Genomic DNA, 26,767 nt, shown 5'->3' on the forward strand with positions numbered 1-26,767 from the left:
GAGCAGGCTGTGCTGGGGCATGACTAGCCCCCCACACACACTGGCGCCTTTGCCTGGGGGTCAGAGAGGGTCTGGGAAGCCCCCTGCACTTGCTCTCCCTCGGCAGTTCTCTTCCTGCCCCAGAACCTGGAGACTGACTACGAGTTCTGGCTTTGCAGAGCCACCAGCTGGGACCAGGCCGCCCCCTGCTCCCAACAAGGCTGCCTGCCCAGCACCGCCCACAGCGCCCACGGAGCTGGACAGCAGGTACATGGGGCTGTTCCCCTGCACCATGAGCCAGGAACGGTTCACCACCCCGTCGCCAGCTCTGAGCATGAGACACAAGGCCGTGCCCCGGCCTCAGTTCCCGACTGGCTGCTATGGGAGGGGAGCTGACGCAGTGCCCAGGAGCCAGGAAGGGCCGAGCGGCATTAAGTGAGGGCTCCCCGTTGGGGTGGACCAAGGTGTGTGGGCACCACCTCTGCGTCTCCTGCCCGCTACAGAACATGTGGGAGGCAGAACAAAATCAAGCAGTTCTGCGAGGGCTTTGGTGAGGCCTGGGGCACTTCCCAGGGCTGGGGCCTGGCGATGGGCTGCTGCCAGGGGCAGCCTGTGACCCACACGTGGTGTCCTCCCTGCATTGTTCTGGGGCAGGGTCCTCAGGGAGCTGTTGTGACAGCCAAGTGATAGCATCCTACAAGAGCAGCTTCCCGCAGTGGGGCAGGAGCACCCATCCCTGCTCTAGAGGAGGGAGGCAGATCAGCTCCCAATTCACCCTGGGCAGGATCCTGCTGGAGCCCCACAGTGCTGTGCACCCCACAGGCCCACCGAGGGCCAGCTCGGGTGAGGCCTGAACCAGGAGTGTGCCAAGGACACCTGCTCCCTCAAGACAGAGCTTCCCCAGCACAGCCCCACTACAGGGCCCTGCCAGCCCCCAGCTCCCACTCCCTGTGGTCAACCCAGCCAGCCCATTTCTCAACCCCCAAGCCCCTCTGCAGAGGTGCTGACCCTGCCTGCCCAGCCTCCCCAGTGGCTGTAGCCTGAGCTCCAGTGTCCCACAGGCAAACGGCAGCGGGGTGGGCACTGGGGGGCCAGAGGGGGGCTGGCCCCTGAGCCAGGGCCTGCAGACGCGCACACACAGTGCCACACAAGCTCAGCTCAGGGCTTTATGTAGAAACAGGCCCCAGGAGCTATTTACAGTCCTGCTCGCCTTGCACTGCATGGCTGGAGGGCAGGCTGGTGTGGCTCCAGGAAGCAGGACAGTCACAGAAGGGGGGCAGCCAGGCCACAGCACCTGCAGGCGGGCTGGGGCAGAGCCTTACAGATGCTCTTTCAAGGCCAACAGAGCAGGGGCTGCAGCTGAAGTGTGAGGGGTGTGGCAATTGCCCAGCCCAGCCACTGCCCCGTGCTCTGGGCCTCACACGCCGCACATGAAAGACATTCTGCCAGAGGAGCCCCCGGCTGGACCAGAGAGGGGCAGGTCTGACTAGCAGATGCTGCTAGAGACAAGCCAGTCCTGTGCAAGGTCCCTGAAGGCCAGCTCTCTGCCTAGGCTTCCTTGACAATGGTTGGGGGACTTCATGCTGGGGCGATGTCCCCAGACCGCTGGCGCTGGGGGAGTTCTTGTCTGGGAGCGGCCCTGGGCCTGATCTGGGATCCTGCCTGGATTTCTCAGCAGTTTCCTACTCCCCAATGGCGGTGGTTGGGGCGAAGCCGGGGTGGGTCATCCTCGAGGCAGAGGCAGAGGCTGGTGGGTGCCATGCTTGCGGGCTCTTCAGTACATAGATCCAGTCCAGAGTCATGTCTGGCAGGCAGGGAGGGCAGCCCTGCCCCCGGCCCCTCCATCTCCATAGCCCTGCAGCCAGCTGCCCGGCCCAGCGCTTGCCCAGCAGGCAGCAGCTTGTCCAGTCCCAGCAGCAGGGGCTACGTGGAGACACTGATCCGCTGGAGTGGGCGCCGGCGTCGCAGTATGCGCAGGGGGGGGCTGCCCCTCCGGCGCTGGCGCACGTCGGAGCGGCACAGGGGGCCCAGGAGGAGCCAGAAGTACAGCAGGATGCAGGCCCAGCACGAGGCCACCTTCACCCAGAATGTCGACCAGCTGCCATGCGTGAAGGTCGTTTCCAGCACTGCATTCTCGTAGCTGGTGAGCAGGAGAGAAGAGACACTGAGGCGGGGGGAGCCCAAAGCAGATGAACCCTGGCAGAGTGCCCCCCACACTCTGGGGGCCCATGGGCACAACAGGGGGGCCAGGAGAGCCACGCCTGCCCACTTTGAGTACTTGGGGGGCAGGAGGGCATTGACTCCCAAACTGCAAGCCTTGCACCAGAGGCAACAGGAGGAGTGGTGCCACATGTGGCTGCTGCCACAGGCACAGAGCCCAGACAGCAGCAGGGGCAGCCTGGCAGCGGGAGCAGGAGGGACGTGGCAGGGGGAGCCTGGCAGCGGGACCCAACCAGGGCAGCCCGGCAGCAGGAGCAGGAGGGACGTGGCAGGGGCAGCCCGGCAGTGGGAGCAGGAGGGACGTGGCAGGAGGAGCCTGGCAGCGGGAGCAGGAGGGACGTGGCAGGGGCAGCCCGGCAGCGGGAGCCAACCAGGGCAGCCTCCGCAGGAGCAGGAGGGACGTGGCAGCGGCAGCCTGGCAGCCGGGACCCAATGGGGGCAGCCTGGCAGCAGGAGCAGGAGGGACGTGGCAGGGGGAGCCCGGCAGCGGGACCCAACCAGGGCAGCCTGGCAGCAGGAGGGACGTGGCAGCGGCAGCAGGACCCAACCAGCGCAGCCTGGCAGCAGGAACAGGAGGGTGTGGCAGGGGCAGCTCGGCAGCGGGAGCAGGAGGGACGTGGCAGGGGGAGCCCGGCAGTAGGACCCAACAGGGGCAGCCCGGCAGCAGAAGCAGGAGGGACGTGGCAGCGGCAGCCGGGACCCAACCAAGGCAGCCTGGCAGCAGGACCCAACGGGGGCAGCCTGGCAGCAGGAGCAGGAGCGAACGTGGCAGGGGGAGCCCAGCAGCGGGAGCAGGAGGCATGTGGCAGGGGGAGCCCGGCAGCCGGGACCCAACGGGGGCAGCCCGGCAGCGGCAGCAGGAGGGAACGTGGCAGGGGGAGCCCGGCAGCGGGAGCAGGAGGGAACGTGGCAGGGGGAGCCCAGCAGCGGGAGCAGGAGGGATGTGGCCGGGGAAGCCCAGCAGCGGGAGCAGGAGGGAACGTGGCAGGGGGAGCCGGGCAGCGGGAGCGATGTGGCAGGGGGAGCCCGGCAGCGGGATTCAACCAGGGCAGCCTGGCAGCGGGACCCAACGGGGGCAGCCCGGCAGCGGCAGCAGGAGGGAACGTGGCAGGGGGAGCCCGGCAGCGGGAGCAGGAGGGAACGTGGCAGGGGGAGCCCAGCAGCGGGAGCAGGAGGGATGTGGCCGGGGAAGCCCAGCAGCGGGAGCAGGAGGGAACGTGGCAGGGGGAGCCGGGCAGCGGGAGCAGGAGGGAATGTGGCAGGGGGAGCCCGGCAGCCGGGACCCAACCAGGGCAGCCTGGCAGCGGGACCCAACGGGGCAGCCCGGCAGTGGGAGCAGGAGGGAACGTGGCAGGGGGAGCCCAGCAGCGGGAGCAGGAGGGAACGTGGCAGGGGGAGCCGGGCAGCGGGAGCGATGTGGCAGGGGGAGCCCGGCAGCGGGATTCAACCAGGGCAGCCTGGCAGCGGGACCCAACGGGGGCAGCCCGGCAGCGGCAGCAGGAGGGACGGACTTGGCAGAAGCGCACCCCACATCCAGCAGCACCTGGCTGCTCCTTAGAGCCCTCCCAGCCCCTGCTGAGATCCCAGCCTGGAGCCACAGCAGGCTGAGACTGGGGAAAGGAGAGGCTGCTCCACCCCCTGGGGGTAGATGCCCCCGGCTGCTAGACGTGCCAGGCTGGCTGGGGCCATGCAGCAGGGCAAGGGCCTCACCTGAACCAGTTGGTGAGGGTCATCATGACGTAGAGCGTGGCGAGGAAGAAGATGAAGTGGAAGGTCGAGTAGCTGTAAACAACGTGCTCGTGCTCATTGTAGATGATCCTCTGCCCCCTTGCAGGCCCCTCCTCCTGCTGACATACCCGCTCTGCATCCAATGAGAGCGCTCGGTTACCTACAGCCCCGCCCCCAGTGACCCTTCCCGCTCACATACCCGCTCTGCGTCCAATGAGAGCGCCCGGTTACCTACAGCCCCGCCCCCAGTGACCCTTCCCGCTCACATACCCGCTCTGCGTCCAATGAGAGCACCCGGTTACCTACAGCCCCGCCCCCAGTGACCCTTCCCACTCACATACCCGCTCTGCGTCCAATGAGAGCACCTGGTGTGACTTTATGAGTGTAATATAATTTCTCATTGAAAGGTGACAGGGCCAGAAAGAGTTAATTACCTCCCAGACTGACCTGACCCATGGCCGAACTTTAGAGACTGGTTAGGAAGATATGCAAATGAACAGAGCTTTGAAATGCAGCCGGCATTGTTAGAGGTAGAAGGGGAGGTGTTTGCTCAGGGCTTGTGATGTAAACAAACAAGTCTTGTCTATTGCTAGAGCTTTAATTCAAAAATCAAAAAAGGAATATTAACATTTAGGAAGATACTTGAGTGAAATAGTGTTATTGTCTATGTGTCTCTTTGAAGGTTGTGGTAACCTGCCTCTGAACTGTTTGATGGATAAATTATCCTGTGATAGTTGCCAGCATGTTTACGAGAAGGAAAGTTGAGCCTATTGTTTTCTCAGGCCGAAAGGCTGCTGGAAATGTATAAAAACCCTGGGACAGGATCCTTCTTCATCTCAGATCTGCTTTGGGTTTCAAGAGGGGGAAACCTTAAGCCATAAGTATTGGGACCCCCAGTCACTGACTGGAATCACCCTGAATATGGACATTGGACTATAGCCTCTGGACTATTTCTAAAAGGATTTTTGGCAACTACTAGCTCATCTCTGCTGTGTATCTAAACCTCAAGAATTGAATTCAAGTCTGTCTGTAGATTGATCTTTCAACCAACTCTCTCTCTTTCTTCCCAACAAGGGAATGAGCTTTCCTGCTGTTCCCATCAATAGGAAAGCGCTGCTGCTATTACACATACTGTGAGTGGGACCAGCACCACGATACATACATGTGTGTGATCCATGCACTCTGGTGACAGGGACACTTGCCATGCAACAGAACCTGCCCCCTACAGGGCACACTTCACCCTTTGGAGAACAGCACACTCCTAGATTACACCCCAGGGCCTGCATCCTGAGGGCCCACCTCCCAAAAGCCATGCTTCCTCAGGACCCACGCCCCCTACACTCCAGGCCATGCTCCTTAAGGACTCACACTCACCTTCCCCAGGCCCGTCTCACCTTCCCTAGCCCAGGCACTCACCTTCCAGCTCTTCCCCTGACTTGTCAGAACAACAGAAGCAACAGGAGGGTTTCTGTAAAGAAAAACAGAAGATTTGTGCCAGCTGGAAGGGAAACAGTTATCAGAGCCCTGGGACTCAGCTGGAGCCACATTGCTACAGGGCTGGAATCAGAATCAGACCAGGGTGGAACTTCATCTGGACTGGGCTGGGCTGTCTGGGACAGAACAGCTTCCTAGGCAGAGCCGGAGGGGGTGGGGGGTCAGCTCCAAAAGGACATTTCATTTCTAACAGTGGGTCATGCAAAGAAAATGGCAGCCCCTTGGCCTGGCCTAGGCACTGTCTGTGTCCCCCACCTGCTGTCGGCTAGCTGGGGTCAGACTGCATGCCATGGGATCAGGGACTCTCACTGTGGGTACGTCTGCATGGGAGCTGGTGCTGTAACTTCCAGCTTAGTAGACCTAGCATGGTAGCATGTTAAAAATAGCAGTGTAGCCGCCATGGCACAAGCAGCTGCCAGGTGCCGGGAAGGTGCCTAGGGTTTCAGACGGGATTGTCCTGGGGTGGATAGCCCAACCCGCAGACAGGCAGATGAGGGACAAGGACAAGACAGGGCGTGAAGCTGAAATGGGTGTGAGGATGAGAGAGGGATGAGATGGGGCATGGGGACAAGGACTCCAGACAGGCGCAGGTAGAATTTCTACTCACTTGGAACTCAAATCTATAGACTTTGATCATCCACAGGGGCCCAAACATCTCGGCAAGGTAGGAGGCCTCGTTACTGCAGCAGCAACAGAGAGATAGAATCTGTAACAGCAGCAATTCATTCTCATGTACAATCTACTCAACCTCAGGGATGCGCCACCCCCACCTACCGCCAGGGGGCGCTGCTCTGCTGCCAAGGAGGCACAATCCCACCTACCGCCAGGGGGCGCTGAGCTGCTGCCAGGGAGGCACAATCCCACCTACCGCCAGGGGGCGCTGAGCTGCTGCCGGGCTTCGGCCGGCGTTGGGGGGGTGGGGGGAGGAGGAGAAGCGGTGCTCCTTCCCCGAGCCCCGCCGCGCAGGCCTGGCCCGAGCCAAAGCTGTTACTAAATGGAAGGCAGAAATCTGGGGGAGCATGTGACCCCCCCTTGTCCCCTCACACGTCACCTCTGCCCAAATCTTTTTCAGTCCCTGCTTCCCAGGATAGAGTCCCCATCCTGTACCTAGGGCTGCATTCTGTGTTCCTAGATGTCTTCATTTACCTTTAGCTGCAGCACAATACTTATTTGCTTGTGCTCAGCTTATCGAGCAATCCAGATGGCTCTGAACAGTGCTCTGTCCTCGCCATTATGTACACACCCACAGCCGTCGCGGCTTCTGCAAACGTTATCAGGGAGACGTTTTCTCCCAGGTCATTAATAAAAAGGTTAAATAGCATAGGGCCATGTCCCAGCCCCTGCAGCACACGGCTAGAAACACTCCCACTCAGTGATGATTCCCTGCATACACTGACATTTTTCAGACTTATCAATTAGCCAGTTTTTAATCCCTTTACCCTGTGCCATGTAGTGTTTTAATTTTTAATCAAAAAGTCTTACAAAACTCTATTACATCAGCACTATGATCTTTATCAACCATATTTGTAATCTCAGCAAAAAACTTGTAATCTCAGATTTCAAATCAATGTGACAAGATCGGTTTTCCATAAGCCTGTATCAGGGATCCCTTCATCCTCCACTGCAATGCACCCGCCTCTGGGGTGGAACACAGGACCAGCTTAACTAGGGCTGCCAAAACTGTATTTCAAAAATAAGGGACTGGTTTCCTTGCACCCCCGACCCCCACTGTCTCCGAATACTATTACCATTGTTATCCTCATCATGAATACTAAGCAGGACTCCCCTCCGTCTGCTGGGGTATTTCGTGCTGCTTTTTGCAGCACTCAGCAATTCCCCAACTTGTTGTCCAGAGAGGAAGAAATAAGGGACGTCCCTTGTACTAAGGGGCTGTTGGCCACCCTACGCTTACCAGCATGCAGCATCATTGCACATATCCCTCTGGCTCCGAACAACCCCCGGCAGAATGGAATCAGGCCAGGAGAGCAGGGCTCGCAGCTATTCACTAGCTGTTTGCACGGCCGTTGAATGGGGTGAGCAGGGGGAGCCCCGTTCTGTCTCCTATCCTGAGAGGCAGCAGCACTTCCTGGGCATGGTGCCAGCATCACGACTACGTCACCCACTCCTTGCCACTGCTTGGCCACTTCCCCTCCAGGACTGACTCACATCGCCGGGGTTAGCCTGGAAGGTCTGACAAAGCCAGTGGCACTAATGGGTTTCGTTGGCCCAAGAGATGGGTACGAGGGTGACTTGCTCCCGGTCTGGAAGGTTTCACACGAATAGGTTTCTGAGAGCAGAGGGCTGCTTAATGTAATGCCCAAGGCAGAACAAGATCCAGGGGCTGGAAGCTGAAGCCAGGCTAGAGAAAAGGCACCAGGGAGGAACAAGGTCCCTGGGAATGAGATGGATTCTCCCTCACTTGGAGTCTTTCAGTCCTGACTGGGTGTCTCTCTGTAGCCCAGCTGGCAGTGAGGGGCGGGGCACAGGGATGGCTGGGGAGGGCCTCTGGCCTGTGCTGACTGGATGGTGGGGGGGTGGGGGCTTATGGCTTTACAATCTATGACACTTCAGAAGCTCGGAAGTGGAAACGGAGCCCCAGGGCCTGTGGGAACCACCCCCACAGCCTGCCTCAGGCGGCCCCTACAGCTGCAGCTGACCGAGCAGTGATGAGCATACGCACCACGCCAAGAGAACACAGGCGTACATGATGGTGGCTCCCAGGATGGCAACTGTGGTGTCTTCTGTCTGCAGCCCGTCCTTGCTGACACTAGGGAAGCAGACGGTGAGGTTCTGCCCCTTGTACAGCACTGCAGGGTGGGGAGAGACAGCAAGACAGGCAGTGAGGGGGCTGCAGGCCTGGATCCCTGGCTGGGCTGCCGGCTGCCTTGCCGAGGCAAGTGCATGGGGCTGCACTAGGGTGACCAGGTGTCCAGTTCTCGACCGGATGGATCCTGGCTGACCCGGCCGTTGACTGACTGGTTGGTGGCGCAGCAGGGCTGGCAGACTCCCTGCTAGCCTCCGCTCCATGCGGCTCCCGGCATGTCCTCCCTCTGACTCCTACATGTAGGGCAGGGGTGGGAACCTAGGGCCCGCGGGCCAGATCCAGCCCCATGGTTAATTTCATCTGGTCCACGGTGCACCCCCATGGGGCAGGAGCCATGAGTACCAGCTCGCCCCACTGTAGGGCAAGCCCTGAGCCTCTGCGTCCCTCCAGGCAGGTGAGTGGCCCGCGATTGATTTTTTTCTGTGGGTCAGTGGCCTGTGACAGAAAAAAGGTCCCTCCCCCCACCCCCGAGCCCACACCCCCAGCTGGAGTCCTTGCTCCCCACGCCCCAACCCTGATCCTCCTCCCACCCTCCGAACCCCTTAGCCACAGCCCAGAGCACCCTCCTGCACCCTAAACCCTCATCCCCAGCCCAGAGTCTGCACCCCCAGCCAGAGCCCTCACACTCCCCCCAACACCCCAAGCCCAAAGCCCCCTCCTGCATCCCAAACCCCTCATCCCTGGCCCCACCCCAGAGCCCGCACCCCCCACCCCAACCCACTGCCTCAGCCTGGAGCCCCCTCTCGCACTCTGAACTCCTCATTTCTGGCCCCTCCCTGGAGCCCGCACTCCCAGCCGGAGCCATCACCCACTCCCGCACCCACCCCCCTGCCCCAGCCCTAGCCCCATGAAAGTGAGTGAGGATGGGGGAGAGCGAGTGAGGGGGGGAGGATGGAGTGAGCAGGGGCGGGGCCTCAGAGGGGGGGCAGAGCAGGGCAGTTCAGTTCTGTGTGAGTAGAAAGTTGGCAGCCCTAGGCTGCACTGACCTCTCTCGGGCGGGCGGCTGGACAGGGCCGAGAAGGTGAGGTACATGACGTAGCAGCTGATGATAGATGCTTGCAGGAGGCTGGAGCGGGGCTGTTCTGCACGAGAAGGGAGAGTCAGCTGCTTTCCCACAGGTAAGAGGTCAGCTACAGCCCCCAACTGGCCAGGGCAGCCCTCCCCACCCCCAGCTCTGCCCCTTACATCAGTCCTCCGGCTGCCCCAGAACCCACTGCCCAGCCCCCCATGCAGGGCTCAGGCAGGCTGGGAGAGGTTGGGCATGTGGGACACACAGTGTCTCTTGCATGAACACATGCTACACTCGCACACGTGCACATGCACATGGCTTCACTCGCACACACTGTCGCACATACACCCAGCATTGGTCACACGTGCATGACTTCACACACAGTCCTCACACACCTGCACCTGGTGTCATTCGCAAACATACACAACACTAGCACACGCACAGTGTCGCTTGCACACACATACAGAGTTTGCACGCACACACGTGGCTTCACACACTATCTTGCACACAGTGTCGCTCACACTTGATATTGTTCACACGTACACATGAACGTGACTTCACACCTGCACATGTTGAGACGGTGCCAAATTATGATGAATTGCTGTGATTGATATGAATATATGTGGCAGGCATGAGTTTGGTACGGCTTGGCAGGTCTGAACTTGCAAGCAGATTCTGGGAGCAGGATTCTCTTAGCATTAGATAAATGGAGGTGCTGAAAGTGCACTGGAATGGTTAATAACAGCTCGATGGGCGCGTGTGTTTTAACCCCAAATATTGGAATATCAGCAGAACACTAGCTCACAGAGTAAAGAACACGTAAAATCATGCGATCGGTGGGCTTAGCGCAAGCTGACCTGGGTCAAAAATGACCCTTTTTAGATAACATCGTTCTAAGAGCTTAAGTGAATGATTTATGAAAGGGTAAATGATGGCTGAGCTCTGGTCTGTGCGTCCGCTTTGCAATCCCTTCCAAAATATTAATTAGATTATACCAGTAATAAAAGCCTATGAGGCAGATTTCTGGGACATGACACTCCTTGGAGAACAAAAGGTATAAATGCTAAGCAAAGTAAATGAGTCAGACTAATTTCCCCAATTAACATCTGACGAGGATCAAAACTGAGACAGAAGTCGTTGGTGTAACTGAGACCCCGCCTTGAGGGACCTTTGCGAGATCCTAGAACCAGAGGGCTCAGAGTGACCAAGGCTCTGCTTCCGGGGACAGACCAAGTACCTGAGAGGGGAAAGAAGAGAAGTCTCCATCTTGAAGTGGTAGCTATGCCTGCTTTGTTTGCCAATCAAGATACTGTGTAGAGCTAGCACAGTCACTGAGGGTTTATGCTTGGGGAGCTAAGGCTTGTAGGAAAGGAACTGCCTGTGTGATTCTCTCTCAGATAGATGACTGTGCAGTAATCATACAGTAGCCGGGTCTTCACTGGTACCGGTAAACATCTGCCCAGCTGTGGGCATTAAAAGATCTGTTTCAACACCACACACTGTCACTTGCACATGCACTCAAGGCGTTTGCACGCACACACGGCGGACCTCACAGAGTGTCACTAGCGCACACACAGTGTTGCTCGCACACACACATATGGTGTCACTCACGCACACACGCAACAATGCAGAGCTGTGGCTGACGGGGGGCAGGTGGGAAAGTGCAGGCCCTGCATACAGCCGCCCGCCCAGAAAGGTGTTGGAAAGATGAGCAGCAGCCCCCAGGGCAGGCAGTGTCTCAGCAGGGAGGAACCCCCCCGCCCCCCCGCGGCACTCACGGAGCCGCACGCAGGGCGTGATGGAGAGGAAGGACAGGAGCCCGCACAGGCTGACGTTGAGGGTGAGCAGGCCCTTGTTGAGCAAGCAGCCAGCCGGGTGGGTGTAGTACTTGTACAGGAAGGAGACGGCAGTGGAGGCGATGGTGTAGAAAGCGAGTGTGGCCAGCAGCACAGCCAGGTACCAGCGCTTGTCCTGGGACGCGCCCAGCAGCCTGAAAGGGGAGAGAACAGGCTGAGCAAGGGGCTAGTGCAAATCCTTAGCCGGGTGGGGCGGGCACAGGCCCAGCAAGCCTAGCATACAGAGTCTCCCTGCGGGGCACAGACTCCCAGAGGCAGCGGGAGAAACCACAGCTGCAGAGGAGCTAGAAAAAGGTACTGGAAAGAGCCCCCATGGCCCAGCCCCAGGACACCCCCCTGTGCGCCGGGGGAGCGGACTCACCAGTTCTTGTTCCAGGTATGGGCAAAGGCTGTGATCAGCACCAGCTGGACGAGGATGAAGGCAAAACCGCCACAGATGCCCACGTAGTGCCAGGCTACCAGTAGGTGAAGCAGTGAGAGAGGGAGCAAGGTCAGACACACGCCTGGCCCCGGCCACGGCCGAGCCCATCCCTGCCCATCGTACAGAGCCACCAGGACCCAGCCATGCCCCAAACCCAGCCCCTCCCCACGTGCCGATAACACCCCATCCCCGCCAGGAGCAGGGGCCTGGCAGCTGAGTGAGGAGGTGAACCTCATGGGGGGGGGCGGAGACTAGTGCACTGGGGCGAGTTGGAGCCGAGGGACACACAGGACACATGCCCAGCCGCGCAGAGCCGGCAACAGGGACTGGCCGGGCGCTGGCTCTGGCTGGCTCTCTAATTCCTAAACAAAGGGGAGTGAGCTCAAGCCGCTGACCTGGAGGAAGTGGGGCTGTGCCAGGCCCCAGTTCTCTGCACTGATGCCTTGAGGGCTCTAGCCCCAAGCCAGGCCCGGGAGCAGGGACCAGCAGTGACCCTGGGGGCCTGTCCCCTCTGGGGGTATCGACTCCAGTCCAGCCCCAGGGCGGGACTGGCTGGCTCGGGGGGGTGGGGAATGGGACACGGGGCCTGTCCCCTCTAGGGGGCGCTGTCTCTGATCTGACCCCAGGGTGGGGAACTGGCTGGCTCAGGGGGGCAGGGAATGGGGCAGGGGCCTGTCCCCTCTAAGGGGCACTGGCTCCCATCCAGCCCCAGGGCGGGGGACTGGCTGGCTCAGGGGGGTGGGGAATGGGATCTGGCGCCTTTCCCCTCTAGGGGGCGCTGGCTCCCATCCGGCCTCAGGGCGGGACTGGCTGGCTCAGGGGGGGGGGGAAGGGGACACGGGGCCTGTCCCCTCTAGGGGGCGCTGTCTCTGAGCTGGCCCCAGGGCGGGGACTGGCTGGCTCAGAGGGGTGGGGAATGGGACACGGGGCCTGTCCCCTCTAGGGGGCGCCGGCTCCCATCCGGCCCCAGGGCAGGACTGGCTGGCTCAGGGGGGTGGGGAATGGGACACGGGGCCTGTCCCCTCTAGGGGGCGCTGGCTCCCATCCGGCCCCCAGGCAGTAGTAACCGAAGGCGGCTGTGCTGGTGGGGCAGGCCCTATGGCACCAGCTCCAGGGTGGGGCAGGGTACATGTCCACTGGCTGGTACCTTGCAGGAAGCGGTCATCGGGGATGAAGAAGGCTGCTGCACAAAGCCCGACCAGGATCAGCAGCTTCAGGAACCAGAACCTGCAATCGAGGGCAGAAGTCAGGGAGCTCCGGACCCAGCCCCAAGTCCCTTCCCGCTGGGGCTCAGCTCAGTGAGCTGAGGCAGGCCCGTGGCATGGGGTCTCTTACCCGTTGTGCAGCAGGGCACGGAAGTTGCTGCTGGATTTCACGTTGATCAGGAAGACGGCCTGTGTCAGGTAGAAGCAGGCGGTGCCGAAGCAGACCCTGTAGACTGCCGAGTAGCCCACCAGGATGTCACAGTCCATGCCCCGGGGGAGGTGCTCGCAGAGCAGGGCGTAGAAAGGCACCTGCAGAGGGGGAAATCACAGGGACGGATCAGCCGCCTGCCTGAGACAGCCCGGGGCAATGCAGGGCCACACCTGCCCCTCGGGCTCACTTTGCCAGGCCCAGAGCCAGGGCGATACCTCGGGGGGCTGGACAGAGCAGACCTACGCCAGGACGGGGCCAGCAGCCAGGCTCCCCAGGTGCCACTCACGTTCTCCTTGACGGCTTCGGAGACGGTGCGGGAGAGCATGAGGCAGCACACCGTGGAGGCCAGGACGTGGAAGAGGGTGTAGACGATGCGGCTTCCTGTGGACACCTTAATGCTGGGGCAGCAGGAGCAGCAGAAGCCGCAGGGGCCCGGGCTGCAACAGCAGCAGATCTAGGGGATGAAAGACAGCGGAGTCACACAGCTGGGCCTGCGTCCCGGCTGCCCAGAGCGAGGTGTAGGCCACGGGGGCTCTGGGGGTCACCGTGGTGCTGGCGGGGCAGCAGAGCCACAGTGTGAGCTGCACCGCGGGCCTGGGAATTATTGGGCAGTCCTGTGCGGACACAGACTCACCAGCCCCAACTGCCTTCAAGTGGGGAGCTGGGCCAAGCTGGTGGCAGGCCCCGGCCCCCACAGGATGGAGACCCCAGTGGGAGTGGGCTCGGAGGGAGGCCAGGGGGCTGCACCAGGCATCGCAAGTGGCCTGGAAAGGGGTGCTGGGGCAAGGCTCACCTGGTAGATGAGTGAGTTCACGAGGCAGCTGCAGAGGTGGCTGCGCCTCAGCATTTGGGTGAGGGACATGGCTGGCTGCGCCCGGCCCCAGCTGCTCCTTGGGGCTGGCAAGGAGACAGGCTCAGGGACGTCTCATGTTGGCACCAGCGCCAGTGGGAAGGGGCTGTCCTGGCCCAGAAGAGGCCCAAGGGGCTGGACTGAGGCTGCTGCGTCTTTCCTGGACGGGTCCCTGTTGAATGGCCAGTGCGAAGGGGGAGCCGAGCTGAGCTGCTCCTCAGTGGGATTAGCGGGGGATTGGGAGGCTCTGGCCAGCCCTGGCCATCTGTTCCTGCCGGCGGGCTCCCAGACTCTCCTGACGGGATACACGGCCTGCACAGGCTCCTTGCCCCTAGCTGATGCCAGACAGAGACACAGAGCTGCCCTGGGCCCATCCAGCAGCTGATCCAACCCCCTGCCCTGAACAGCTCCCCACCATGCCTCTCCAGCAGAACACAGCCCCCTCCCCCCCCCCCCCGGGGGCCATTGACTGCCCCATGCCTTCCAGGGGGGAGGCTGCCCTGCTCTGGGAGGGATTAGGGCTGCTAATTGGCTCAGGATTTCCAGACTCACCTCCTGGGGGGTGGGCAGAGCCCAGGAGATGGGGAAGGCCCTGCCCCCAGCCTCCCCATGCAGAAGGCCAGGCCAGGCTGCCAAGAACTACCTCCCTCAGTAGCCCAAGCCCTGGCCACAGGGAGCATGGACAACAAACCCAGATTCCTTCAGGACACACTGCAAGCTGCAGCTCCCCAGAGCCCCTCCTGTGCCCGATGCCCTCACCTGGAAGGACAGGGCATGCAGAATGGGCTGGAACCCCTTGGGGCTGGCCACATGGACCCCACCAGGAGGGCCAGGCAGTGTGGCCTAGGGGAGGGGAAGGGAGAGGTTACATCACCCAGCCCCTGCAATGCAGTTGGGCCAGGCAGAGGGCATGGGCACCCACTGGCGCCTCCCTGGAGCTTTGATGCGTTTACTAGTCATCAGGCCTTATGCCCTGCCCTGATCCAGACTGTGCCCCACCCCATGGGGCCACCCCCTTGGCTTCCTGGACCCCAGAGGTGTAGCAGCACGGGGATGCAATGAGCTCCTAGCCACACTTCGGAGAGCTTTCGCAGCTGGCCAGAGCAGCAAACCAGGTTCTGAGCTGTGGCACACAACAGGCTCTGCTGCTAGTTTGTCTTTGCCGAAGTGCCACTGACAGGCTTGTGGCGAGCAGGATCCGCCTTCCAGGCGGCTGGGGCAGCTCTGGGATGCAGTGGCGATTTGGATGAGTGATGTGCATGCCTGTGACTCAGCTGGCGTCACTGAAACCTGGTGGGATGTCTGCATGATTGGAACATTCAAATCACTGGTTCTGACCTGCTCAGGAAGGCAAGAGTGGGTACTCGCCCTCAAACACAGTTTGCTGTTCAGATTTACTGATAGCTCTGACCACGGCATCTCAAATGCATATGGATCTATGTGCTAACTAATAAATCCCAGCTGGGGATACTGGTGGGCATCTGTTACAGACCTCTGAGTCAAACCAGAGACCAGGAAGCTCCTTAAGCACCCGTCTGTAATGTGGGGAAATAAATGCTCTGTGATGGCAGAGGACTTCAGTCAGGGAGACATGCCGGAGGTCTCATGCAGCCACTAGTAAAACATCATTGGAGTTTTTATAAATGATGGATGAAGACTTTCTAACACAAGTGGTATTGCAGCCAATGCTGAGCAACCCTATTTTGGATCTCTTGGATAAAGATTAATTAATCACTGGTTCAATATATATAACATATAGGATGTGTATGTACACACACACACACACACACCTTCAAAAAAATTCAGACTGAAATTACAAACCCATCCTGGTTCAGAGGAAACAAAGCAAAATGGAAAAAATCAATATAAACTAAAAGAATTAAGTGTAGAAAATTCATAAGGGAAGATGAAGACATCATGGAAAAAAAATCCATGTCTGGCAGCTAAAGACAACTAGGTGTTTTTAACTATATCAGAAGAAGTAAAATCCAAATAATAGCATGGGCCCATTACTAGACGGAGATGGTAAATTTGTTAATGATACTGCAAAGGCAGAAGTGTTCAATACGTATTTTTGTTCTGTATTTGGAAAGAAGCAGAATGACGTACTCGTATCACGTGAGGATGATTAAGTATTTTCTAGTCCATTTGTAAGTAAATATTTATACCCAGTAGAAGTTATCAGGCCAAGATAACTTACACCCAAGACTCCTAAAAGAGGTGGCTGAGGAGATCTCTGGCCTACTGATGTTAATGTTTAATAAATCTTGGAATACTGGGAAAATTCCAGAAGACTGGAAGAGTGCTAATGTGGTGACAATATTCAAAAGGGGCAAATGGGATGACATGGATAACTAACAGCCAGTTAGCTTGACATCAGTCCTAGGGAAAATAATGGAAATGCTGATATGGGATTCAATCAATAAAGAATTAAAGTATAGAAATATAATTAATGTCAGTTGACATGGTGTGACGAAGTGGGACTGTTCTTAATGTTTCCTCTGAATACTGTGGGGGGCCTCAGTTTCTGGCCAACACTCGGTCTCCTGGCAACTAATGGCCAGGCCCTTCCCCCCTGCAAGGGGATGCTAAAGGTGGGGGAGAACAAAGAGTCAGGTGACCTCCTGGCCCGGGAAAGGAGCTGAGCAGAGAAGGAGGGGCTGGAGGGGGTTTCAGTTGGGAGCTGGCTGGGGACGAGGAATGAGGGCAGATGTGGGTGTCTGGCTCGCTGGGCCCCAGAATGGCCCCGGCTGAGGGGTCCCGTTCTCTGTACCTACAAGCTCTGTTTTAGACCGTGTTCCTGTCATCTAATAAACCTCTGTTTTACTGGCTGGCTGAGAGTCACGTCTGACTGTGCAGTGGGGGGCAGGACCCTCTGGCTTCCCCAGGACCCTGCCTGGGCGGACTCGCTGGGGGAAGCGCACGGAGGGGCAGAGGATGCTGAATGCTCCAAGGTCAGACCCAGGAGGTGAAGCCGTGGGAGCTTCTTGCCCTGCAGACAGGCTGCTCCGAGGGAGAGGAGGCTCCCCAGGGTCCTGCCTGGCTCGGTGGGGAGCAGTTCCAGAGCATCGTCCGGGGACTCCGTGACACATGGTTTTATGGAAAACTGGTCATGTCCAACAAACCTGATCTCTTTCTTTGATGAGATTACATTTTGTTGATAAAGGTAACTATGGTGATGTAATGTCCTTAGACTTTAGGAAGGCATTTCATACTGCATGGTATTCTGGTTAAATAACTGACTCTAGACAATGTTAATCAATCCTGTGTTAAGTGGATTAAGAACTGGCTAACTGCCAGATCTCGTACTCGTCGCTCAAGAGGGAGTTGTTAGGGAGGCTTCACAGGAGTCCGTTCTAGGCCTAATGCTGCTCCACATTTTGATCAGTGACCTGGACGTCAATATAAAATCCTGCTGATGAACAAGAACTGGTGGATGGTAACTAGCAGTGAGGGTAGAGCTGTCCTACAGAGCCATCCGGATTGCTTGGTAAGCTGGGCCCATTCAAACTAAGTGCATCTTAATCCAGCCAAATGCAAGAGAACGCGTCCAGGACGGACGTCCAGCTGTGCCTGCGGAACAGGGAGCTCTCTCCTGGGAAGATGTGTCTCCAAGGAGGCTTGTGGGGTGACGGAGGATGGTCCAGCGGTTCAGGTGCTAGCCTCAGACTAGGGACTCCCCTGGGTTCAGTTCCAGGCTCTGCCACAGACTCCCAGTGTGACTCTGGGACAGTCACTTGGTGTCTGTGCAGGGGGCTGACAGCCCGTCCCAGCTCCTCAGCCAGAGTGAAACGGTGAAGTAAGCCACAGCCTTGCCCTCCATGCTGCCGAGGGCTCTTACCATTGCTCTGTGCTGCAGTGCCCAGGCCTCGCTGTGTCAGGCACAGCGCAGACAAGAGATGGCCCTGCCCCACAGAGCTACAGCTGGAGCACACAGAGGGACAGACAGGGGCACAAAGGGACACAAGCAGCAGCTGAAACACGGCCATCAAGGGGCACCCACTAAGTAGCTCTGCACTGGTGGAGTCGGGGGTTGCTACCACAGAGCCATGGACGTCTAATGGTTCTGCCCAGAGCCAGCTGGCTGGAAGCAGGAACTGAAGAGAAGAGACTGCAGGCTGGTGCTCTCCAGTGCCAGGAGGGGACCCGGAGAGAGGCCAGGAGGGCCCAGGGCTCTCAGGAGGGTCTGTGATGAGTCACTTACTGTTTTGCAGAGCTTGGCCATTCCCGTGCTGTCTCACAGTACAGTGTGTGCGTAGGTGAGAAGTTCCTGTGCAAAGCCTGCGTTCCTGACTTACCTGCCAGGGGTCCCCCAAGGGTGAACCTAGGGGCCAGGTGTGACGAGCAGGGCGGATTTGACCTGGGAATGTTGCAGGGGAGTTACATTGGGGATGGGGGACTTCCCTTGAAGGAAGCTACCTGAGCTGTAACCTGAGCCAGGAGGGGGGTTGGGAGAAGACACACCTGCCCCGGAGTCTGAACAAAGGAGAGGAGGAGCTGGGGGGAGGGGGAAGAGAGCTGCTGGAGGGGGTTTTGTTTTCAGTCTTGGGCTGGGTGGTGCAACGCAGGGAACCCCAAGCTGGGGTCTAAGCTCCCTGAACCCCCCAGAAGGACTTGATTGAGGGGTTCTGGTTGCACCTACACACCCTGCTTGGGACTGTGTTCCTGTCATCTAATAAACCTTCTGTTTTACTGGCTGGCTGAGAGTCCCGGTGAATCTCAGGAAGAGGGGTGCAGGGCCCTGACTCCCCTACACTCCGTGACACCAGGCACCCGTAGCGGGAAGGCTGGGGAAGTCTCCGGACTGTTTGTGGGGTTGGGGAGCTGCACTGCAGAGGCTCACATCCCAGGGAAGGGTTTCAGACAGGGAGTCTGCAGGCGAGCAGAGCCTGAACGCTGCCCACACCTAGCCGGCTGGGGAGTGCGTGGGAGCCAGTTGCAGCAGGCTGCTGACCATGCATGAGAGGGACGGAGTCAAGGCTGTCACAGGAAGATCAGGCTCTAGGGCGGGCGGCGGAGTTGGGGAGCACTAACCCCCCGCACCTCTGGGTGCGGGCAGCCAGCATCATCACACGAGGCACCAGCTAGCACCGGGGCCTCAAGGCAGAGAGAGCTCATTGTGTGCTCCCGTGGCAGCATGTGGGGAGGACAGGGGGCGCAAACTGGGGCAGGGATGCAGGCACACACCATGAGGGAGTAGGGGGTGGGACGAGGCGCACACCATGGGGAGGGCTGGGGCATGAGTGATCAACAGGGAAGAATACAGCATGGCTCACAGTCAGTGCCAACGGAGGTGGAAGCAAGATTTGGGAAGGGAAATGGAGCTTTTTTGAGTCTGGCAAATATTTTGTAAAAAGAAGGAGAACCCAAGAACCAAGATAAAATTACACCTGGTCATTCTGATCCCCGCACCATCATTGTGAGACCTGCAGAGATCCGCACGGTCACTGTGAGACCTGCACGGTCACTGTGAGACCAGCACCGTCCTTGCGAGACCCACACCAGTACATGCATCTGAAATCTGACGGATGCTAGAAGGCCCCTCAGGAACTGCATCCCGTCCCACCCAAGAAGCTTGCAGAGAATACTCAGCACCTGCGGTGAGATAAAGCAACTAGCAAAGTACTGGGCTGCAGACTGGAGAAAGGAGGCTGAAGTGGCTTAGGCATGTTGTACCATATTCCTAGACAAGCCCTTGATGGATCCCACTTGGTGAAAGATGGACGAGACAAGAACAGCTGAGACATAAACCATTGAGAAAGATGTTGCTGTCATGGAAGCAGACGACAATGGAGCAAGACACACAGCATTAGAGAGGTGGAAATGCTTGTGTCCCAAGGCTCGAGAGAATCTGGTGTAATCTGAAGGGGGGGGGCGTCTCCCCATCATGGGCAGCCTCGCCCGGGCTAGTGTCTAGCAGGCAGCACAATCCTCCCAAGCTGGTTTCTGAGAGCATCCCCACGGCAAACACTGCTCCCATGTTCCTGACCCACGTGACTGTCCCTCGCTCACAGCCCCAGAGCTGCCTGCACTTTCACCTCAGCCTGCCCAGCCACACCTCCAAGCACAGCCACGCCATCTTGGGAGCAGAGCAGGGTTGGCTCAGGTAAGTCCTGGAATGGGACAAACCCAGGTGTTGCAGAGAGCACACTGGTGATCTGCCCTGGGAGCCAGCACTGAGCAGTGCCCCAGCATGGGTGGGAGGGGGCTGAGTTTTGAATAAGCCAGGACCTTTTGCCCCTGCCCAGTGGTACCTATTGAATGGCATCCAGGCCAGCACCCCACTTGGGTGAGTCCTAACCGGTTAGGCAGTGTTGCTGCATGGCTGTTAAAAGAGTTGCACATCACACCCCACAAGTGGCTGCAGTTCATTGAGGGCAGTGATCCCTGGGGTGGTTCAAGCCCTGTAAATACCAGCAGGGTGTTCCTTGTGGCTCCTGGAAGGGGGCCACACTCCAGCTTACCTGTGCCTTACAGCAGCTGCCCACCATCCCCTCTGCAGGCCTGAAGCCACCAGCTCCCCAGTGGAGATGCCGGATGTGCTGCTCCAGCCTTCTGGTCATCAGTCCTGGGGTGCCTGGGCCTGACTAGCCTGCTAACAACATATCCCTGTAGAGCAGGTGGAGACCGGCAGCAACTCCCTGCTTCCGAAAAACTATCCAACGTGGAAGCCAATTAGGCAGCAACCTGTTATTGGCTGAGGCTTGGTAGACCCGCCCCCAACCATGATCTCTGGATGACTCTTGTCTTTCCATCAAGAGTGATTAAGCTGGGAACCAAATCAGTCTCTTTAACCCTCTTACCCAGCAGAAATAGAGAGCTTAGCAATCCCTGGAAAGGAGTCTGCTCCCGCCAGCACAGACAGCCCCAGCTGCTGGGCACACGCCAGGCAGGGAGCGCAGGAGGCACCTTGTCACCTACAGAAAGTACTAAGAGAGCAAAGGAACACGTGAGATGCCCAGTGCAGGCAGCGACAGCAGAGCCTCTTTTGGCCTCGCCCTGCGCTGTGCCTGGCCTCGCCCTGTGGAACAGGGATCCCGACACTGTCCATCTGAGAGCTGCCGATGGAGGTCCCACATCAGCACTGGGGAAACAGTCACTAAATCAGCTCCTTGGGTCAAGGACCAACAGCCCTGAGCCCAGGGTCGTCAGCCGCCATTTCAACCTGTTACAACAATCGTCTTAGCAGTGCCAGCTCTCCCCTCTCTGTGCTCCTCCAGCCTGGGGAACAGACAGCACCAGGCACACAAAGCCACAGTGATCAGTGCAAAGTAAAGTACCTGGAGGGAAAACTCTTACACCTGACCGGGTTCTAAATTACCGCTATCAATGCAAGAAAGGGACCTGGGGTCTGAGCACCCTGCTCAGTGTGTAGCTGCAGTCAGAAGAGCAAAGATCTTTGGGTGTGGAAGGAATGGGATGGAAAATAATACAGAGAATATTCTAATGCTTTTATATATGTCTCTGGAGCAGCCTCACTTGGATCCTGTGCACAGCCCAGGTCAGCTCATTGCAGAACGGGTCTAGCAGAACTAGAGGGACTCAGAGAAGGGTGGTGAGAACATTTGGGGCCTGGAGAAATTGCCCCATGAATGCAGATTGAGGAGACGACTGATACTCTAGAGAGGAGACCAATAAGAGGGGCCATGATAAAAGTTTATACCAGAGAGATTGGGAGCATCTGTTCTCCCTGTCTCGTAACACAACAAAGAGGGGACACCCCAGTGACACTGAAAGGTGAGCAATTTAAAACCCATGCAAGGAAACAACTTATTTCACCGAACCTGTAATTAGACTGAGGAACTCATGGCCACAGGAAGTCATTGTGGCTAAGAATTTAGCAAGCGCAAAAGAGGGCTTGGGCATTTCTATGGAGAACAAGAATATTCAGTTTCCCTAGTTCAGGTGTAGGCAACCTATGGCATGGGTGCCGAAGGCGGCACAGGAGCTGATTTTCAGTGGCACTCACACTGCCCAGGTCCTGGCCACCAGTCCAGGGGGCTCTGCATTTTAATTTAATTTTAAATTAAGCTTCTGAAACATTTTATAAACCTTATTTACTTTACATACAACAATAGTTTAGTTATATATTATAGACTTATAGAAAGAGACCTTCTAAAAAGGTTAAAATGCATTACTGGCACGCGAAACCTTCAATCAGAGTGAATAAATGAAGACTCGGCACAGCACTTCTGAAAGGTTGCCAACCCCTGCCTTAGTTAATGCAACCAAAGGGAGTATTGGGTGGTAAACATCGTGCTCCAAGGCTTAAGCCAGTCTCTACCTATTAAGGATCAGACTAGACCTATGAGGGGGACCAATATTGCAACTGCATGGAACCATGGTATGAAATTGATGGTGGTTTATGTAGGATAGCATAGCTCCTCCAGGAAATAACCCTCAGGGCTGATTACACCTGAGCCTGCCAGCTCCACCCCCAGGCTGGTTTGCATACACGGGGGCAAGCCGGCTTTGCCAGAGAGTAGGAGACAAAGGGCTTTTGGTATATGTGAGGCTAGTAAACAGGGACCAGCCTTTGCCAAGGCAGCAGGCATCCGCTGAGCACTGACAAATTCATAGCTGGAAACCAGAGCAGCTCATATATTGTTCAAGATGGGTGTTGAACTTGTAAGAATGTGTTTAGCGTTTAGACACTATCAATTGCTTGTAAGTTGCTGCCTGTATTAATCCTACTTGTAATGTCTGAATCCTACACGACCAGGAACATGAGGTTCCCGTCATATCACGGTAAAAAGGGCCTGCTCTGAACTGCGAGTCCAGGCAGGAAACGTGGTTCCCCTGCCCCTGCAGAATGGGCCATGCTGGAACATCACAACACAAAGCCTGGCTGAGTGGCCCTCGCTCACCCGCCAAGGCGCCGGCTCGGTGGGTGCTCCGGGGCTGGAGCACCCGGGGGGGGGATTGGTGGGTACGGCCAAGCGCCCCTCCCCCTCCCGAGCAGGCGGGTGAAACAGCTGCTCTGCGGGGCGGCGGGGGGGTCTCCCCGGACCTGGGGCAGCGGCCCCATGGCACCGCCTCAGGAGCGCGGCGCTATTCCCCGCCCGCCCGAGGGGGGCGCCCGGCCGCTCTGTCCCGCCCAGCGCGTCTCGCTGGTTCCGCCGCCGCTACTGACCCCAGTCTCGTGACCGGAAGCGGAAGTCCGGGGCCGGCGGCGCGATGGCGGCGGAGGGGGACGTGGAGCTGGAGCTGGAGACGGAGCCCAACGGGGCCGGGGGCGGCGCGGACGGGGCCGGGGGGCGGCCGGCTGAGAAGCCCCGGAAACACGACAGCGGCGCCGCGGACCTGGAGCGGGTCACGGACTATGCGGAGGAGAAGGAGATTCAGAGCTCGAACCTGGAGACGGTGCGGGCGGGGCCAGCGGGGGGCGGGGCCCCAGGCGATGGGGCAGGGCGGGGCCAGCGGGGCGAGCCCCAGGCGATGGGGCGGGCGGGACGGGCCCCAGGCGATGGGGCGGGCCGGGCCAGCGGGGCGGGGCCCCAGGCGATGGGGCGGGGCGGGGCGGGGGCCAGCGGGGCGGGCCCCAGGCGATGGGGCGGGGCGGCCCCAGGCGATGGGGCGGGCGGGGGCCAGCGGGGGGGCGGGCCCCCAGGCGATGGGGCGGGGCGGGGGCCAGCGGGGGGCCGGCCCCCCGGCGATGGGGCGGGGCGGGCGGGGCCAGCGGGGGCGGGCCCCAGGCGATGGGGCGGGGCCGGGGCCAGCGGGGGCGGGCCCCCAGGCGATGGGGCGGGGCCGGGGCCAGCGGGGCGGGCCCCAGGCGATGGGGCGGGGCGGGGCCAGCGGGGCGGGCCCCAGGCGATGGGGCGGGCGGGGCGGGGGCCAGCGGGGCGGGCCCAGGCGATGGGGCGGGGCCGGGGCCAGCGGGGGCGGGCCCCAGGCGATGGGGCGGGGCCGGGGCCAGCGGGGCGGGCCCCAGGCGATGGGGCGGGGCGGGGCCAGCGGGGGCGGGCCCCAGGCGATGGGGCGGGGCCGGGGCCAGCGGGGGCGGGCCCCAGGCGATGGGGCGGGGCGGGGCCAGCGGGGGCCGGGCCCCAGGCGATGGGGCGGGGCCGGGCCAGCGGGGGGGCGGGCCCCCAGGCGATGGGGCGGGGGCGGGGCCAGCGGGGGCGGGGCGGGGCCCCAGGCGATGGGGCGGGGCCGGGGCCAGCGGGGGGCGGGGCCCCAGGCGATGGGGCGGGGCGGGGCCAGCGGGCGGGGCGGGCCTCAGGCGATGGGGCGGCCGGGCCAGCGGGGCGGGCCCCAGGCGGGGCGGGGCCGGGGCCAGCGGGGAGCGGCCCCAGGCGATGGGGCGGCCGGGCCAGCGGGGCGGGCCCCAGGCGATGGGGCGGGGCGGGGCGGGCCCCAGGCGCTGGGGCGGGGCGGGGGCCATCGGGGGGCGGGGCCCCAGGCGATGGGGCGGGGCCCGCGGGGGCGGGGCTCGCTCAGAATATGTTCAGTGGTTGACCCCGGAGCTGGTGGAAGATGCTGGAGGGCAGAAGCTGACGGGGGTTGGGGCCAAGGGCCCCCGGGCAGTCTGGGGCTCTTCCCCACCAACCAGCAGTGTCCTGAGAGTGCAGCACTAGAGGCTGCAGCATGTGGCTCCTCGGGGTCTGGGTGTTGGGAAGGTGCTCAGCTTGGCCTGATAGCGTATGGTGACGTGACTGTGCTGTGGGGAGACCCCTCCCTCTGTATGCTGGAGGTAACCTTCCCTGCTTCTTCTGCCTAGGCCATGTCGGTGATTGGAGACCGAAGATCCAGAGAGCAGAAAGCAAAACAAGAGAGGTAAGTGCTCCCTGCACCTCTTGTCCCATTTTTAATGTAGAGCTTTGAGACGCAACCTCCATGCCCCACAGTTTAAACATCAGCCTTATTGGTTGTTGTAGGTTAGAACAGCTTCTTTGGAGCCTAAGCTCAGACAGTTCTGGCCATGCCAAGCCAGGGCATTCAGTTCCTGAGCCATTCAGTCCAGTAATAGGTGACATGGCTTTACACATGCAGAACCCTCTTCTGGAGGCCCAGGACAGCATTTTTCAAAGTGCAGGTTGTGACCCAGTACTGGGTCATGGCATGTAAGGCATTTGGTCGCTCTGGTTAGCACCGCTGACTGGGGCATTAAAAGTCCAGTCGGTGGTGCTGCCCAGCTCCCTGTTCCAACACCACACTGCGCCCTGGAAGTGGCCAGCAGCAGGTCCGGCTTCCAGGCAGTTTCTTCAACTGGGTCCCCAGGAAAAAAGTTTGAAAACCACTGGCCATGGGGTCCAGGGTAGTTTTTCTGGTTAAACTTCCTGCCTGTCTAAGTCTGGTCTCAGGACTGGTGGCTTTATGCTTTGGCAAGGAGTTGCTGCAAGCTTTCTGATTGTTCTTTACAGTTGTGACTGAGTTGGTCTGGAAAAGGGGGTCTGGAGCCTGTTGTTGGTGCTTTATGTTCTGATTCCTTTTGTTACAGGGAAAAAGAACTGGCAAAAGTTACAATCAAGAAAGAAGATTTGGAACTGATTGTGAGTATGGAAGGCAGGGTAGATTTGATTTAAATCACTAGTCAGGAAGACTCGATTTAATCATGGATTTCTACATAAAAGTGCATTCTCATTGGTTGTTATAATCTTAATACATATTCTTCACAGCTCAGAGATAGATGAGACCCAAACTGGATCTATTTTATGTCCTGCTGCCATTATAGGCTTTCCCTTCTAGTGAGAGAATGGTATTGTAGATCTCAAATCAATGAAGACTATACTCAGAAAGACCTCAAGACTTCTGGAATATGCTGCTCAAACAGTTTCACTTTTATTTCTACTGCCTGTCCCTCCCTTCTCACATTTATCTCCAGACATCTTCTCCTTGTCCAGATCTATTACCACCCAAAAATCTTCTATTCATTGAACTTTTGAACTGTTAGAGAGGTAAGGGATTGACTCTGTGTACACGAATTTGAAGAGGGACAATGGGGTTGAGGTCTGTTATCTCACCTCTATATATTATTTATTTTAAAACATTGTTGCTGTTAACAAGCATGTTATCTCTGGAGATACAAATCCACAGTTTGAGAACTGCAAAACCAAGCATCTCTGATGGTATGTTCTAGACTGAGCATATTCTATCCAGAAGCCTCTGGAACCCCATAAGATTGGGTCCCTAATCCATGAACTATTGAAACTCATTTACAAAACTTTTCTTAAACATTACCTGAATATATTGTCTCATGCTGTAGAATTAGAATTTGTAACCCCTATTCTATGCTGAGATATCTTTGAGCTATAATGTATCTTAATTAAAACTATCCTTAGATAATTTTTTTCCTCAAAAACCATTTTATCAAAAAAAGTGTGGGGTTTTTTTTAATCATTGATTTTTATCCACCCTGCTTTGCTGTATTGCACTATAGTAAGCCAGGAACAGTAGCTGGACTCTGCAGCAGCTGTGTAACTCATACTCGGTTGAGGCCTCAGTAATGTGGGAGTTGAGTCCGCTCCTTTTCTTGTGTGATGTCTGCTGTTGTGCAGTGTCTCTTATCTCTGCTCCCTTCCCTGCAGATGAATGAGATGGAGATCTCTCGGGCAGCTGCAGAGCGTAGTCTGCGAGAGCATATGGGGAACGTGGTGGAGGCTCTGATCACCCTCACCAACTAACCACATTCCAACTGGACCACTTTGTGCTTTGAGAAGGAAATGAGGGAAGAAGACTCTTGTGGGGACTTCATGTTTTTGTGCGGTCACCCCTGCCATGTGCACTGCCTTCCCAATAACTCTTTGACAGAGTGATATTGGTCAGATGCTACATGTATTAACTTATTGAAATAAAGACATCCGTAACCTTGTGGACACAGTTTATAAAGCAGCTATGAATGGGCCCTGAAAGAGTGCTACCACCTACCTGTTGTAGAAAGCTTTCATCACAGTGCTCTTTGTGTAGGCAGGCTACTCACACAACTGAGTCACAAGGTGCTCTGCTGCCCTAGTAATGGATACGGTGT

The 26,767-nt window shown here is 58.4% G+C and overlaps 2 protein-coding genes across 5 annotated transcripts; one reads left to right on the forward strand and one right to left on the reverse strand.

Moving 5' to 3' along the window:
- Positions 1-22,974, reverse strand: SERINC4 (serine incorporator 4). Of its 4 annotated transcripts, none has more exons than XM_039490151.1 (13): positions 22,931-22,974; positions 13,741-13,969; positions 13,234-13,401; positions 12,867-13,045; positions 12,679-12,758; positions 11,472-11,565; positions 11,033-11,244; positions 9,232-9,327; positions 8,102-8,228; positions 6,029-6,101; positions 5,344-5,395; positions 3,910-4,060; positions 1-2,119 (listed from the first exon to the last, which is right to left on the reverse strand). In XM_039490151.1, exons 2-13 carry the CDS (start codon positions 13,807-13,809, stop codon positions 1,903-1,905), a joined length of 1,518 nt encoding a protein of 505 aa, XP_039346085.1. In that variant the 5' UTR covers positions 13,810-13,969; positions 22,931-22,974; the 3' UTR covers positions 1-1,902. The 4 variants fall into 4 exon arrangements, with proteins under 4 accessions (XP_039346085.1, XP_039346084.1, XP_039346082.1 ...); XM_039490150.1 differs by lacking the exon at positions 22,931-22,974 and adding an exon at positions 20,262-20,338; XM_039490148.1 differs by lacking the exons at positions 13,741-13,969; positions 22,931-22,974 and adding an exon at positions 20,262-20,439.
- On the forward strand, positions 22,952-26,622 carry HYPK (huntingtin interacting protein K). The gene is made up of 4 exons (XM_039490152.1): positions 22,952-23,160; positions 24,521-24,576; positions 25,241-25,292; positions 26,328-26,622. Exons 1-4 carry the CDS (start codon positions 22,975-22,977, stop codon positions 26,421-26,423), a joined length of 390 nt encoding a protein of 129 aa, XP_039346086.1. The 5' UTR covers positions 22,952-22,974; the 3' UTR covers positions 26,424-26,622.
- The last annotated feature ends 145 nt before the right edge of the window (positions 26,623-26,767 follow it).

This window comes from Mauremys reevesii, linkage group 10 (genome assembly GCF_016161935.1).
Source record: "Mauremys reevesii isolate NIE-2019 linkage group 10, ASM1616193v1, whole genome shotgun sequence".
NCBI classification, from domain to species: domain Eukaryota; kingdom Metazoa; phylum Chordata; order Testudines; family Geoemydidae; genus Mauremys; species Mauremys reevesii.

What these genes read in the sequence shown, in the direction of transcription:
- SERINC4 (XM_039490148.1), bottom strand. Translation starts at nt 20,360, where the DNA reads ATGACCAGAAGGCTGGAGCAGCACATCCGGCATCTCCACTGGGGAGCT. An exon ending in GCCTGTGTTCTCTTGGCGTG is followed by an intron (nt 6,102 to 8,101) that starts GTGCGTATGCTC and finishes TTGCTGCTGCAG; the next exon opens with TAACGAGGCCTCCTACCTTG. An exon ending in TCTATAGATTTGAGTTCCAA is followed by an intron (nt 5,396 to 6,028) that starts GTGAGTAGAAAT and finishes TTTTCTTTACAG; the next exon opens with AAACCCTCCTGTTGCTTCTG.
- HYPK (XM_039490152.1), top strand. Translation starts at nt 22,975, where the DNA reads ATGGCGGCGGAGGGGGACGTGGAGCTGGAGCTGGAGACGGAGCCCAAC. An exon ending in CAGAAAGCAAAACAAGAGAG is followed by an intron (nt 24,577 to 25,240) that starts GTAAGTGCTCCC and finishes CTTTTGTTACAG; the next exon opens with GGAAAAAGAACTGGCAAAAG. An exon ending in AAGAAGATTTGGAACTGATT is followed by an intron (nt 25,293 to 26,327) that starts GTGAGTATGGAA and finishes CCTTCCCTGCAG; the next exon opens with ATGAATGAGATGGAGATCTC.